At 33.1% G+C, this 16791-nt stretch overlaps 1 protein-coding gene across 1 annotated transcript in view; it reads left to right on the top strand.

Annotated features, from left to right (window-relative positions):
* TLL1 (tolloid like 1) overlaps positions 1-16791 on the top strand; it is a 224753-nt gene that overhangs the window by 78494 nt on the left and 129468 nt on the right. Inside the window, exons 2-5 of the mRNA XM_044224805.1 lie at positions 11709-11816; positions 13950-14030; positions 15522-15674; positions 16195-16312. Coding sequence (XP_044080740.1) covers positions 11709-11816; positions 13950-14030; positions 15522-15674; positions 16195-16312 — 460 coding nt within the window. The remainder of the gene's footprint in view (positions 1-11708; positions 11817-13949; positions 14031-15521; positions 15675-16194; positions 16313-16791) is intronic.

Genomic DNA, 16791 nt, shown 5'->3' on the forward strand with positions numbered 1-16791 from the left:
AAGAATGTGAGGTGTGGGTAGCCCATAAAAGCATCAACTAAAAAACACTATAGGAAAGACTCTAGTAGTGGTATTCCTCTCCATATTTATAGGGGCAGTGCAGACAGGGAACATCAAGGTTACAGTACATAAAATAAAATCTACCCTTAAATATAATAGCATGTCCAGACATATTTACAAATAATTTCTGCCAGGGTGCCTGTGTTGTTCACCTGGTTGTATCTGCCTTTTTGGCTCAGGTTATGATCCTGGGGTCCTGGGATCGAGTCCCATATTGGGATCCCTGCTCAGTGAGGAGTCTGCTTTTCCCTCTGCTTTCCCTCCCACTTATGCCCCTCTCTTTCAAATAAACAAATAAATAAGTAAATAAAATCTTAAAAAATTTCTGCCAATTTAAGGAACAAGTGATCCCATTCTTACACATATTTTGTGACTAACTAGGAAAGAAATAATGTCTGCCAGCTCATTTATAAGGTTGGAATAACTTTGATTCTAAGACTAGACAATACAAGCAAAGGTAAAAATATTATGGGCTAATTTCTTTTATAAATCTAAATGCTAGAATCCAAAATAGAAACACAAGGGGCTTCTCTAATCTGACAAAGTATCTGTCTAAACCTAAAAGCACTGTCAATTCTAAAATATTAGAAGGCTTGTATTTAAAAGTTGTAAGACATGAGTTCCTGTTATCACTGGTTTTTTTTTCAATATTAAGATCTTAAGAATTATGTAAAACAAAGTTTACACACATGCAAACACTAGAACTGTAAAGAATGAATATGATTTATTACTTTCAGATGATAGAATTGTCTTCATAAGCAATGCAAGAGATCTGTTGGTGCCAATGGAAATATCCAACATATCTGATGAATAGGAGATAAAAATACAAAAATTATTTTCTTATATACAAAGAACACCTAGAAAATATTATTTAAGATGTTAGTATTTATTATAGCAACAAAATATGAAAGTTTACCTAGAAATAATTTCAATAAGGCATGTACAAGACCTTTATGATGAAAAGTTATAGCTTTATGGGAAGGTGTACTTAAAACCAAAAATGAGCTGAAATATGATAATAAGTGTAAAACTTAAATATCTTTAAAATGAAAATTTTTTTCTGTATTAATTTATAGGATCAATACAATTCTTATCAATATTTCAACAGGATTTTTCTTGTAGCTTGACTATCTGCTTTTGAAATTCATATGGAAAATCATATTGCTGAAAAGAACTGAGAACATTTTGAAAATTCAGGGCAGTAGTCCTATTAGATATAAAGACTCATCATAAAGAGATTGTCATCAGTACAGTACGCTATTACAGACTGATATACTAGTGAAAGACAATGGAGGGCCTAGATATATGACATGTTTATGAGAAAAGTGGCAAATACCTGCAGGTATTTGGAGAAAGGATGAGGCTGGGAAAATTAGTTACACATTTATAAGAAGATAAATTTAATTTTTCAAAAAAGATTTTATTTATTTATTTTACAGAGAGAGATCACAAGTAGGCAGAGAGGCAGGCAGAGAGAGAGAGAGGAAGGGAAGAGGCTCTCTGCTGAGCAGAGAGCCTGATGTGGGGCTCAATCCCAGGACTCTGAGATCATGACCTGAGCCGAAGGCAGAGGCTTACCCCACTGAGTCACCCAGGCACCTGAGAAATTTAATTTTTATCTATCACAAAAGAAAAGGCAGTTCAATTTAGGCTAAAGACATATGTGTGAAAAGAAGGTTTTAGTATTTTAAAGAAATTATTTTTGTGACCTCAAAAAAAGATGAGCTGCTTAAATAGGACTTGAAAGCACAAAAATGGTTTTCTGTTTTTTTTTTTTTGTGGGTTATACAATTTATTGTGTTAAAATCATTTGCATTTATTTGAATTGAGTACATTGAATAAACTATAATCGGCATCCACTATAAACCAGAAACTATCGTAACGAGAGAAAATTGCAATCGAGAGTACATAAGAACCTACAGTCAATAAGCATAGGACAAAGCTTCCAAAGGAAAACCATCACAAAGAGCAGGGAACAGCCCGTTCTCAAAAGATAAAGCCTTTTCAAAATGTATATATCAATACTTAGCCATACTAGTTATCAAGCAATGTGTTTTTTAAAATTTAATTCTCTTTATGCATACATTTGGGAAAAAAATGAATTGATATCCTAGTGTCCTTCAAAGGTGATCAATTTTTTTTAGCGTTATGAACTAATGGACTCACTGTTCAGTATGATCGTTGATTATCCTTATCAGTGTTCTAACTGTCTCAATTTTGGCCAGTGGAAGCTTGTTCAGTTGTTCCTGAATCCTTTATCATGACCCTTTTATCTTTGGTAGCTTCATTGCTCTCTGGTTTATAGCATAATCCAGGCTCATCTTACTCACTTCCTAACTAAAACTTAGAATCAGTCATTTGTTTCAAAGAACTCTGATTTCTTTACTGGGAACTTTTCCTGGGTGCTAGTGTTGTTTATTATCACTGTGTTGGTCATTCATCTTTTTTTCTTCCCTCTAGACGTTAGTGGTCACAGCTGGGAAATATGTGGATATATTATTTTTATAATGTTTAACCATTATGAGACAACTTTATTATTAATTTATTGAACTTCTCTTTTGTCTTGATAGTGTGTTAGGTATTGGGAATTCAAAAATAAATAAGGCAAAAATCTCTTTCTTTAGGGATTAATAATTTAGCACATCACAGCATGGTGACTTCTAACAGTATTATATTGTATAGTGAAAGTTGCTAAAAGAGTATGTTTTAAAAGTTCTCACAACACACACAAAATTTATAACTATATGAGATGATGCATGTGGTAACATATATAAAATCACTACATTGTACACAAACTACACAGTTTTATATATAGTCAGTGATATTTCAATAAAGCAGGAAAAATAATTTAGTATATCAGGTAGGTTCTTTTAACAACCATTTCAAGACAACTCTAAATTGACTAGTTAGCCTTCTATTTTTCCATTTTACTATTAAAAAAATTAGTAGGCTTAATACCTAAGGGTCACTTTGCATCATTGCAAGGAATATTAAAAATAGATAAAACTCCCAGAATTAGTCACACCACCCTAGCTGCTGCTCACAGTATCAGTTTTCCCAGTTCTACACCTTTAGCTTTAACTCGCTGAGTATCCCTGAATGACAGTCCATTATTACAGTTGGCTGCATACTGAAATTACTTCTATTTTTTTCTCCCAAACAGTAGCTCTAATAGTCATTTATTTGTTACTTCATGAGAGCTCACTAATGAAACTCAAGAAAAAAAATGGATTTTAAGCATTAGTTTTCAAACATATTAATCCTTTCAGAGGGTTTCTTTAAGACCCTTTTAAAATTCCTTTTTTATTTTTTAGAGATTGGTTTATTTTATAAGGCTCCAACAGCTTTTAAAGTGAATTAATATATTGGTTTCTTTTTTTATACCACTGGATTTTGTTGGTCAATACTGAATATTTAATTTTTGTTGGTCAATACTGAATATTTAATTTTTGTTAGTCAATACTGAATATTTTAATTTTTGTTGATCAATACTGAATATTTAATTTTTGTTTTTGTTTTAATTTTGTTTTTGCAGTTTTTTAAGTGCTTGTAATTTATTCTTTTTTAAAAAACTTATTTCATCAGTAATACTACAGACAGATTGGGGATTTAATGCCCAAATTTCTAATTCTATCTATTAGCTAAAATTTATACTTGTTTTAAATATTTAAGTTTAAAAAATGATATAATTAAGGAAAAGTTTTCCTGGCATTTATAAGGATTCTATTTACCTAATGTGCCTGGATTTCTGTTTGTATTTCAACATCTGTTTTCTTTTACTTTATTATCTCAAACAAGGCTTGAAACATTACAGGCAGATTACTCAGTAACATTAATATTGCAGCTAGGTAAGCAGAGTCTTAGGTGAGTTTATCCTTTTCCATACACAAGTCATGATCAACTCCATTTCTCTTGGTAAACACTTGCTTTGTAGAGAACGTCCATTTTTCAGTTAAGTATATTATCTCCATAAGCCCGTGCAGGTAACATCCATGTTTCTGCAAATCTGAAAAGAAAAGGAATCACCTATTTCTTCATTCCCAGTTTGAAAGCTTCACGCGGTTAAGATGAGTCAGTCATGGCCTCAACCTGAAATTTTTAGATAGGCGATGCTTTTGACTCAGAATCTTGTAACTCTAACAGATATCCTAAGGTCAGTACTAATAAACTGCTACTTAAGGTAAAAAGTAGATCTTATATAATGGGCAACAGGGAATGGTAAGTTTTTAAAATAGTATATTCTATTGGCAGGTTTAGTAATATGAATCAATATCTAGGGGTTTCTAAGGCTTGAATGGAATAAAGTGTCAATGAGGGTAGTTTATTGATATTAAGCACTACACATTTAATATTAGTATAAGACACTGACACTTTATAGATCTTTTAAAGTAAAAAATTTGAATGTTGAAAATAATGTTGACAGGATATTTCACTGTTTTTTCAATTTTTGCTTGTTTTGGTGTGAATAAAGTTCCCTTTACTTATCTTCCCAATTATTTAAAGTTGCTGGGACTATTGAAGAAAGAAATAGAAATCAGTACATGGAGCAAAATTTTTAGGATGTCAATGAACTTTGAAGTTTTGTAAAGTTTATTTCACTGAGCACATGTTTTTTTTATGGGTTTGCAGTGGGGGATATTAACCAAAGAGAAAACCTAGCCTTGGACTTGTGCTCAAGAGGAAATCTTATACGAAGAACCAGAAAGGTTGGAATGCAACATTTTCTCTCTTAACCTTTCCTAACAGTAGACTAAATAAAAATGGAAAAAAGTGGGAAAAAAGATTCTGTTTGTGTGAAGGGATGATCAGCCAGTGAATAAAACATAGAATACAGAAAACAGCAAATTTGCATGAAGTCTTACTTCCAGAAAGACACCAAGATTTACTTCAAGAGCTAGTGTCAATATTTAAAAAGTAAACAAACTTAATTAAGAAAAAAGTATCAGGGTTGACTCCTACACAAGTGGCCACAAGTGTAAACAATTACAGGCCTGAGGGAAGAAAAAAACAAGTGTTTACTCTGTTGTTACAAGATGTATGATGTGGGAAACATAAATAAACCAAATCTTGGTAGCGGTTGATTTTATATTCCTTATTTGAGCAATTTAAGAATGGGAGTATTTAAAAACTTAGAAGCTGCAATAAATTGTTTTCTTAAAGCTTGTAACAAATTATTAGGCCATATGTAAAAAAAAGTTTCAGTAGTGATTTTTACATTGTTTGATCACAAAGTACTTTTCTGTCGATGTTTTCTCTTTTGAGACAAAGAGTTCAGAATGAATATTTGTGGTATGGGTGATATTTTAAAAATGTTCTGAGAAATCCTATCCATGGGCATTGTGGGCTATAAATGCAGATTGATATGGTATTTCAATGGATCTTTTGTTATGAGAAAAATTTTGTTTTCTGACTTAAAAAGAAAGATGTTTATTTGAAAATTTAGCATTTAATCATACCCATAATGTAAAATTGCATTAAAACAAACAAACAAAGATTTAAAAAAGATGACTTGCTCCTTGTATTCTGTGTTCATAATCCGTTGATCAATCTAGATTTGTCTTGGAACACAAGAATATCATGGAAAATGACTTGATTGTCAAATGTCGCCATTTTCTGGAGAAATATTCCCTATTCTAGCATGGTATATATCTGTGTGTGTATGTGTATATGCTTGTTTTGCATTTCAGTTGAACAGTTGATTTCATATTGAGATGGTGTATTATTTCCTGATTTAGGAAGTAGTTGAAGAAGATTGTTTGAACTCTAGCAGCAGTTTTGTGTTCTTTGAAGGGAACTTTCAATTTGGAGGATGTTTGGATAGTTTTCTTTTTTATGATCAATAATCCAAACAGTATCTAGCTTTTTATACCTCACCGCATCTCCTCCTTTCAAAAAGACATCTTGTTTGAAAATGGCAAGATAAGAGTCATGTTGTCCAGAGACTTTTTTCAATCTAGTTTATGAGGCAAGAATAAGTAAACCTTTTATTTAACTCATCATTTGTATTTCACTGCACGAACAATCTTTTTTTTTTTTTTAAGATTTTATTTGTTTATTTGACACAGAAAGAGATAGAGAGAGGGATAGAGCAGGGAGAGTGGGAGAGGAGGCAGGCATCCCACTGAGCTGGGAGCCCAATGCCCAACTAGATCCCAGGACCCTGGGATCATGACCTGAGCCAAAGGCAGATGCTCAAGGACTGAGCCACTCAGGTGCCCCTGCATGAACACTCTTTAGTTGCAAATTAGAAGACTTTGCTCAGTTTATGGGATAGTTTTGGTAGAAGTGAAAATGCAGAACTTGGAAAAAAAAACAACCCTATAAATTATTTTAAATAAAACATTGCATGTGCTGTTTTCTTACAAACATTCATTACAATAATTGGACTGCAAATACTTTCTTTTTTATTATTAGAAATTTAAGAAGGAAATATGCTACATAAAAAAAATTCTCATCCTAATTTTTTTTTGAAGAGTAATTCTGAAAGTCTGTATAAAAATATGTATTTACTTATTTTTATGTAGCATCAGGACTTTAAAGATAATTGTTTACCAAACTTGGAACTTAACTTTTATGTGTGTCATTTTGGGGCACAATTTATTCTACACATTTAAAATGCCACCAAATTGTTTTCCCTTTAAAGTATTATAACACTGTCTCCGAAATGTATAATTAGAACTTTTGCCAAATCTTACTTTTCCTTGGGAATTTGCTTAGTGGTTGTCAATCAAGTAAAAATAGTTGACTTTTGAGCCTTCATTGTTGTCCTTGTCTGAGGAAATTTTTCCTAAGCCTTTATTGTAGGGTAGAGCAGCCAAAGCAGCCTTGTCAGGCCTTCACATGACATCATTCTTCCTCCCTAAATCCAATATCAATAAAAGCAGAAAGTTTAAACTGTATATGGAAACAATGTAAGAAGCGAGTGCTCTTGGCTATTGTTGAATCTTTGTGTTATCTCTTCAAATCTCATAAATCTCAAGATATCTGATCTGTTGGTTCAGTCTGTATTTCCTGAGCATATCAGTATGATGTTTAGAGAAAAGTGGACACATTTCCCATAACTACACTTCATAATATACACTCCTGAAATAAAAAGAAAGGCAGTTGCCTTTTAAAAAGTTTTTGTTGAGTATCTAACAATAATCCACTCTAGACCAAAATTATTAAAATATTCCTTAGAATGGTGAATATCTTGTGTTTTGGGTCTTAGAGCAAAATCCGTGAAGCATATAGCACGGTTAGCCTTATTTTTGTCATACACAATTTATACCCCTAGCCAGGGTATTTTCTCATTCACATTTTTTTGTGTCTCAAAACATATATCGAGGACCTCCTTTTTGTCAGGCACTTTGGCAGGGAGAGTTTAAAGATGAGCAACTTATGCTGCCTGTGGTCAGTATTTTCAAAATTATATTGAAGAATTAGGCTGTTGAAAACATGGTATGAAATCTTGTGTCTTGCTCTATTACTGACAGAAGCACAGGCAGGACACAGAAGCAGAGGTGATACCAGATTAGTTGGAAAGAAGGTTTCTGGAAGGGGTTTCTATAGGTAATGTCTGAGGAGACTCTATCCCTTTGTTTGTTATGGTATGCTATCCAGTAGTAACCCGCTATCAGACACATTAGCATGAATTCACATGAGTGTCACATGAATGTATTCATTTTTGTGAAGGTATTTAGTTTGCAAGCATTTTCTCCTGAGTGGATTGAAAGGCTTTGCTTTTGGCAAAAATAGAGGCTCTTTACTTTGTGTGATCCTTTCTGACAACCTATAGTGGACTTCTGTCCTGCAAACCATGTTGTGACTGGGTGTATAAGCTCATACGTATTTTTTGCATACAGCTTTTAGGAAATCACAAGCTTGAAGCTTCCTTAAGCCTGGTTGCTGGATTCACCCTTCAAAATGGAAAGGCTAAAGATCACTTGGGAGCCTTGAATGGGTGGAAGAACTATCACTTAAAGTTACAGTGTAGGGAATTATGATCTTGGATTGTTCATTCTTACCATACATTCTTCTATAAAATGTGTTTATCTACTGCAATAAAAGCTATTTGTCTTTCTTGGTCTTTGATTTAAAAAAAATTGTACAATGAATGCAAATAGCCTTCAGAAGAAAAACAATACCTGTGGTTTTCCATGTAGTTTAAAAATTGTTCTTCTTGACATTTTATTTTGGCCTGTTGGTTAGCTCCAACCCCATTTTTGACCATAGGAATCCAAGCAGGATTCCAAACAGATAGTAAATATTCTAATTGCACTTGAGCATTTCCTTAGCATTATCATCTATAACCCGTTTCCTGTATTGCTTTCAGTTCTGATATCCCCAACCTCAAATCACTGCATTAAATGGGCCCAATGAGTAATAATTCGTACTCTTTTAAACTATTTCTAATTTTTGTGGGTTTTTTTTGATGCAAAACAAATCAAAAATACCATAAAGAAAAAAAAAAACCCTCCAAAGTGGATTTGAGAATTTCAAATATCTTGGATACTAAATAATAAATATGTGTTAGATTATAATGCAAATTCTAAATCCACGTAATATAGAGTGTGTGGTCCAGTTTGCTCTACCAGGGCATAAGAAAAGTACTTCTGCATGTAAAAATAAATAGGACACTTATATTTAAGCAGAAGATGAATGAAGGAAACCCTCAAATGTGTGCAGTATATGAAGAAAGAAATTTTGCATTTAAAACTGTGTGATAGGGGCGCCTGGGTGGCTCAGTGGGTGCCTGCCTCTCTGCCTGCTTGTGATCTCTGTCTGTCAAATAAATAAATAAATAAAATCTTTTAAAAAAATAAAAAAAAAGATATAACTGTGTGATAGGTTGTAATTTTAAGATGGCTTTTTTTTTTCTTTTTTTTTTTCTATTAATAGTATCAAAATTTAAAGATACATTTGGCCTGCAGCCTATCAGGTCTGCTTACAAAGGAATTGGCTTTGTCACCCACTATGGCTTGTTCTCAAAGAAATACTTGGTTTTCTCCTGAAGCAGTTCCTGGTGTGTTGAGAACTGACACAACCATTCTGAAGCTTTTTAGTTCAGGAAAGATAACAGTAGATTAAAAAATAATAATAATGGGTGTATGTATTTTAGAACAGTTTTCTCTCCTTTTAAGAACCATCTGGCCTTGTGCCTTTTCTCCTCCCCAGAAGTAGTGTTTTTGCTTCTGTGAAGTGTTATATCCTTGGACTGCTGTTCTGTTTTTGATATAATCCATCCATCAAGACATGAATCCTATTGCATGTGAAAAGTTGTTACAAGAAAATAAAAATCTAAAACACATTTGGGTTTTATTTTACTCATACTACTTTTATTATGTAAATGGACTATGGACAAACTGCATTTTGTTTGGTTGAGTGCCTCCGTTTTCAATTTAACCAGCTGGTTCAGAGAGAAGCAAAAGTTTATCCTTGCAAAAAAAATGCTAATAAAGATGATGATGACAATGACAATTATTTGCAGTAGTGGCAGCTTGTTAAAAATGTAGAATCTGGGTCACCTGGGTGGCTCATTTGTTAAGCATCTGTCTTCAGCTGAGGTCATGATCTCAGGGTCCTCTGATCGACACCGGGCTCCCTGTTTTACTGGAGGCTTGCTTCTTCCTCTCCCACTCCCCCTGCTTGTTTTCCCTCTCTCACTGTCTCTCGTTCTCTCTGTCAAATAATAAATCATTAAAACCTTTAAAAAAAAATGTAGAATCTGAGGCCTCTCTCCAGACCGACTGTATCAGAGCCTGCATTTTAACCCGATCCATTGGGATCCCTATTCGAGGTGATAATGTGTTAGAGTAACACTGTTTCCCTGTCTCCAGATGCCCCTAGCACTAAGGAAGACTGAGGCTCAGTCACTGCCAGTCAGGGCCCTCCCCTATTTGCCTAGTAAACACAGATGATGGACGATTTCAGTAACTAGCAAACTTGAATTTGCCTTAAAGTGTAAAATCTTGGGAGAAAAGGGCAAAATTTATTTTTATGAAAACTAATGAGGCTTTTTATAAAAGTGCTTTTTTTTTTTTTTTCAAATTTAGGCAGGCCATCTATTGCTTGAGATGTCTGGCTTTAGGGCCAGTGGAGCATCAACAGTGTCTGCTACAGGTATATGAAGCTGATTAGAATCTGGCTTCAATTTCAGGCATCAAGACCAGCCTCTTATCCAGTGTTGTAAACTGTTCTACAGACCTTTCATGACTTTGTCTCTATGACAGTAAAAGACAGCAAGCCTCTCTCTGGTTCTACCGACTGCCGTTTCATTGACAGTTGGGTGGAAGAGAAGAGTTGATGAGAGATGTCTAATTTTAATGAATATTTATTTTTCCTTATGGTGAACTGATAATTCACCTTAAACTAACTTCTATTTTCTTCCTTTCTAGATTTACACATAAGTCTAACTTTCTTATCTAATGTCATTTTGTATGAGGGAATTAAACTGGGTAAATAATTTTACATAATAAACTTTTGACCAGAGCCTAAAGTATAGCTTTCAAAATTAAAATCTCAATTTCATAAATTAATTTTATTAACTATTTTTATAGCTAAAATTCCTAAATATTAAGGTTTAAATCTACTAAAAGACAGTGATTTGAAACGTATGAATTTCATCATTTCCTAAAATTTTAATGTATTTTCCTCCTCTCTTGGGTTTGCAAAAGAAAAATTTGAAGAAACTTTTGTAAAAGAAAATTTGTAAACCTGTATCATGAAACAGATATCCCAGAATTTCCAAGGCATCTGTCAGTGTTTTACTATCTTATGATTAATTTATTATCTCTTTTAAATTTGCTGTTTCTAAAGTTACTATATTTTGACAACCAGCAGCACTAAGAGATTGATTAGTTTTGGACTCAAAAAGGAAGGAATTTTTTTGTTATGTTACTGTATATTTCTGACCTTAAAAGAAAAATTCACATACTGATTTTAAAGAAATTATCTCATTTCTTTCCACACTCGTTTATAGAGCTGTGTTTTATTAGGTAGCATATAAGACTGGGTGCAGCAGACAGAGTCAGAGGGTTTTCAGGAATTGGGGCAATGATTTTGAAGCTCCTGAAAATATGAACAGTTTTATTTACCATTAAAGGTCAAAGGTGTAGCACCTAGTCATTGACTAAATAAATGTTGACTTAAATATTATTTTTGGTTATTATTTATAGCTTTTACAAAAATTCAGAAGCAATGCCATCTTTAGAGAAAGTGCGTATAATTGTATAAAAATGTGATGAATATGTTTCTATAACAGTACAATATTAAGCTGCTACTAAGTCTCCTTCTACTTGTCAGTGAAGTCCTGCTGCTGGTCACAGGCCTCCACTGTGAATTCAAGAACGCTTATCAGATTTTCATTTACTTGCAAATTAGCCATGATTAGTGAATTCACTTTCTTTAGATTCCCCCATAAATTGTGACCATTTCATTCAAAGAAATAACTTAAACCCTCCTGTTAAACACAGGTCATACCCTTCTGCAAATGGTTCATATTATAGTGAAAAGATCCAATATTTTACTCAGTTATACAATTACTTTCTGAAACACCTGTCTATATGGACCACATTTCCATATTTTTAGCAATATTTTTCTAATTAGCTTTGTGTGCTTTGACTTTGCTCTTAAATATTTTACATTTTAATTGAACTTTTCTTTTTTAGCTGTGTTTTGGGGTGATATTGCCTTAGATGATGAAGACTTAAGTATCTTTCAAATTGATAGGACAATTGACCTTACACAGAACCCCTTTGGACTTGGACATACCACAGGTATGGTTGATTATTTGATTGAATTTTTGTTCACTTTGGAGAAAAGATACTCTTGAAATGCTATAAGTATTCTTTGGGTCACTTTTAATGTCCTGCTGATCAACTTTGATTTCCTAAACATAAACAAACCTATTTGGAAATTTAGATTTTGTTCATAGTTTTAATTTTATTAGTTAATTTCTTTGACAGTTTGTAATGTTCACAAGGTACCAGGCCTGGTTTAAGTGCTTTACAGATAGTAACTCTTTGGATGTGCATAATAATACCATGAAGAGATGCTACTAATATTATTGTGACTTATAAGTGAGGAGATCAAATCAATTTTTTTTCTTATTTTCTTATTTCAAATTGTATGGCCTTTCCCATAAGTATTTACTTAGTTTGTATATTTGCAGTTTGTTTTTAGAGTATGTAAGAAATAACCACTTATTTTATCATTTTTTCTATGTTAATGAATTACCTACATAGAGTTTTTATAATTTCAATTTCTATAAAAATTTTTAAAATTGCTAAATTTTAAAGGCATTACTTACTGCCTTTAATGGTTTTGAAACATTGCTTTTTGAAAATTCTATAATTACTCTTAGCCCTATTATTACCTTAATATTAACTAAGACATTTCTTTTTCTCATAATTAACCTTCTTCTAGATCTGTTTATATATGGTTCAGACTCTATCTAATATGAAGCACAATTGTTACATAATTGTCATTTCAAACATATAAATGCCATTCTTTAAAAATGTTTCTTATAACTACTTGGGAATGAATACATTGAAATATTACCTCATCTTTCTAAAATGTTCAATGAAAAAATTTCAAAAATTTTTCTCAAGTGGCACAACAAAAATGTGACCATGTAATGCAAATAATCAAGCACATTATTAGTCAGTGAATAGGCACTCTAACTTGCTTGCCTTATAAGGACGTAATTGATTTTTTGCTTTAGAAGGCTTATATGATAATGGTTTTTTGTGATTGTTTTTGGTTTTTACTAACTTTAATTTAGGTAAATAAGTTTTGGTATTAATTTCAAAGGGGAAAAATATTTTGGAAAGAGAGATCAAGGTGCAAGAACAGTTTGTTGTCTTTATGGCTTTCTGGCCCTTTCGTTGTCTTCGCCCACAGAGACTCAGGAACCATACTCCCGTGGTATAAATTCATCTGCAGCTGTTCAATACCATTAGTGGTTATATTGGTGGTTTGCTCGGTGACACCTTCTTGTTATTTGTCTATTGAAAATTCGAAAAAGAAAGGAAAACAGGAGATAAAATTGGGAAAGCATTTTATTAAAGGTCTGGAATGAGAATTAGAGGACTTGGATTTTCCTCAAATGCTCTGGTTTCTGACTTACGACAGGAAATCTGCCTTTTCTAATCTTTTTCCAGTTGGTGAAACTGCAAAAGGACGTATTTTCTTATCTTGACCTCCTTTTCTACCTTTTGAGCTACAAAATTCTTTATGTCGGTTTTTATATGCCGATAACATAGATAACATAGATTAACAGAACATGTTTTGCCGCTTAACATCCTTTTGGATTTCTGTAATTATGTGTTATTTTTCTGTTATTTTCTATAATTATGTGTTATTTTTTAATAGATTTTCAAAACTTATTTTCAAATTGTATTTGAATATATTATAAAATATGATATGCTTTTAAAAATCTCAAAATTGATCACAACTTTGGAGCAAGACTTGTACTCTAATGTTTTTATTTTCATTTGCTGATTTGGCTTCTGAAAATATTCAGTTTACATTGGAGAAATAGCTGGGATGTAATCAACAGGGCAGAACAACTTGCTATCATCCTATATAACATGATGTGATGTCAAGGTCACAGAGAAGAAAAATGTTCCAGATTATCAATAGATGACTCAGTTGTCATGATGTCCGAATAAAGTCACTTAGATTGCTCTGTGGATCACCCCACCCACTTGTTTTTAGTTACCAAAATTGTGTTTGTAGAATGTGTACACTCTTCTAAGATTTATGGATATTCATGACTCTAATGTTCTAAGACCACATTAAAAAAAAGATGTCTTAAAGAGAAATCACTGTAGTCTGTTGGTATGGTTTATTTAGAAGAGATTTAACAGGCAATGAGTTTAACCTAACTATTTTCTTTTATTCTTAAGGTGGATTTGGAGACCATGGTATGTCAAAGAAACGAGGGGCCCTCTACCAGCTTATAGACAGGATAAGAAGAATTGGCTCTGGTATAACAATGTTTAAAGTTGCAGACGCTTGACTTGATGTACAGTAAATATTATACTAATTGCAGTTCAGTTTGTCATTAATATGCAAAGGATGGAAAGGGTATATGCTGAGGAGTCCTTTATTCATTTTTGTTAGCTGTTGTTTAATGTCAGTTTTTTAGAATTTAATTTGGGACAGCTGAAATGTTTCCTTAACTTATTTTCTGCTTCTCATTACAAAACGCATTGGGGGGTTATTTTGCTTGTGATAATTTACTTCTGGTGCAGTGTGTATCACACGAAGGTGTTTTATCAAGCACGGAACTACATCAGTTTTAATCAAATCAAAAAAATGTCATGATTGTTTTGAAATATATCCCATGTAAAGTAAATTGACAAACTGATTTGTTAGCTTAAAAAATGAATTTAAAATGTTTTGACCCTTCCAGAAGTATACATAGAAAGTAGCCTTCTGGTTTCAAAATTAGTTAATACTCACGGTATCGAATTTGTTTTACACTATTTATAGATTGCAGAGTGTTTAAAAGTTTTCTGTTCAAAGTGTGTCCTAATATTTTTTAAATTGGTGAATTATTACTTAAATAATTGACAGTACACACTTTGAAGGAATAATTTTCCCAAGCGAAGGTGCTTTGTCTCAGGGTATTAAAAGATAGACCTGTTAGGGATGTGGAAACAGGGGGCATGCATTCAATGTTTGTTGTGTCTAAAGTGTATTCCAATAGTGGGATATTTGGATCAACAGTGATAGATGAATAAGAATGAATAATAATGCAAATTTAGGAAAAACAAAAATAGTAACAAAAACATTTTAAAAGGCCACCAAGAAGATTAATGATTACAGACTTGAAAGCTGCTCCAGGAATAGGCCACATTTTATGTTGGCCTGTTCACATTGTGTACTGATCTCTAAATCGTGCTAAATCACCTGGATCTGAATCCAGAGGAAATTAGAACAGAGATATACCAGTGTCCCAGGAGGATGAAACCACATCTGCTTTAACAGTATTTCATTTATCCTCTCTGTAATTTTCATAATTTTAGGCTGTACTGTGGAATATCAGTCCTGCTTTAAAAGAATAAAGGATTTAGCAAGAGTTAAGAAGAGTTTTGAATATCTTGTGACTTTTCAAACAATGTCTATTTATCATCTGGTGGTGAATTGGCAGTGAACTAGTAAATTAAAATAAATAAAATTATCTTTTGTGGCCTACCAGTCTGCCTGACATCTATCCACTTTAGGCTATTGTATGGGAATTCATAAAAATTTGCTCATAGAGCATTAAGAAATAGTGCTTTGACATCAAGTACTTCAATATTTTAATACTTTTGCAAGTATTTAATATAAATGAAGTTTTTCTTTAGTGCATTTTGACTTCAGGCATATTTACACAAATATGTAAATAAGACATTTTAACTTAGTCTTTTAAGAGGAAATGATTCCCTGACCAAGGACTTCTGTTTCACAGAATGTTTTAAATGTCACTGCAGGCTTGGAGCAAAACAGCACAGTTAAAGGAAAAGTACCTCTAAAATTCTCAGGGCAAAATGAGAAAAATCGAGTTCCCAGAGCTGCGACATCAAGAACCGAAAGAATATGGCCTGGAGGTGTTATTCCTTATGTTATAGGAGGCAACTTCACTGGTAAGATATTCCCGGAGTGTTTATTTTTATAAGGAAATATTATAGAGATTAAGTGTGTATTGCTCCAGAATATTAATATATAGAATATAGTATTAAATCAAACATCAGAAATACTTCACTCATCTTGGTTGTTGGTTTAGAAAGTCTTTGAAGTTGAAAAATATGTTTAGTCTTGAGATCTAAGAGTCTAAATTACTGTTCCGGTTTTTAAAATGCCTTGCAAAGATGCCCATCATGTCAGGAAGCTGATTTCTCTTCAACTATCGGGAAGAATGGATGTCTTGTTGAGAAAGCCTTGTATACCCATATCTGTAGGGATAGTGAGCTTGAACCTTCTGATTATAAGGTGAGTGTCCATTCTTAAGAGTGGTCACCTGTGGTGCTCTAGGCTAATAATTGTTGGTTGATGAGAGTGATGGCATCTGAACTGCCCAGCCAGACCCAGGATGGAGAAGCCAGCATGTAGCACTACTCCCCAAAGCAGACATTTTATTTTATTAATATCCTGCCATTTTTCCAGGCAGTCAGCGAGCCATGTTCAAGCAGGCCATGAGGCACTGGGAAAAGCACACATGCGTGACTTTTATTGAAAGAAGTGATGAAGAGAGTTACATTGTATTCACATATAGACCTTGTGGGTAAGTAGAACCAGGGAATGACTTAAGCAAGTGTAGAAGGGGAAAAAGAAAATCCTGAAGTAGGATTTATTTCTTAGTATTTGCCTAGTTAGCATTTTCCCATAAGACTGTAAATTTTACATAAGAAAATATATTTTAAATAAATATAGTCTTTGATCATAGACCTGTGTACATCTACCCCAAGTGTACTTCTCCACCACATCAAATACTTCTTCTCTTCATGTTGCAACTATAACAATGGCATTGCCACTGTCCCACTCATCTGAATTAGCGACTTCAATAATATTGTCTGGGATTCTCTTGTGCTCTCTCTAAAATCTATGCAATAAGATTCTATTGATATTCACTGTATCTTTTGATTTCTACCTCCGTCCCATGTCAGTGCCTCAGTCCATTTGTGTCTTCGTCATGTCACAACTGACCTATTCCAAATGCTCGACTGTATTCCCTCATCAATTTACTGCCTCTAGAATTATCTT

Source organism: Neovison vison, chromosome 11, assembly GCF_020171115.1.
Source record: "Neovison vison isolate M4711 chromosome 11, ASM_NN_V1, whole genome shotgun sequence".
Lineage (NCBI taxonomy): Eukaryota > Metazoa > Chordata > Mammalia > Carnivora > Mustelidae > Neogale > Neogale vison.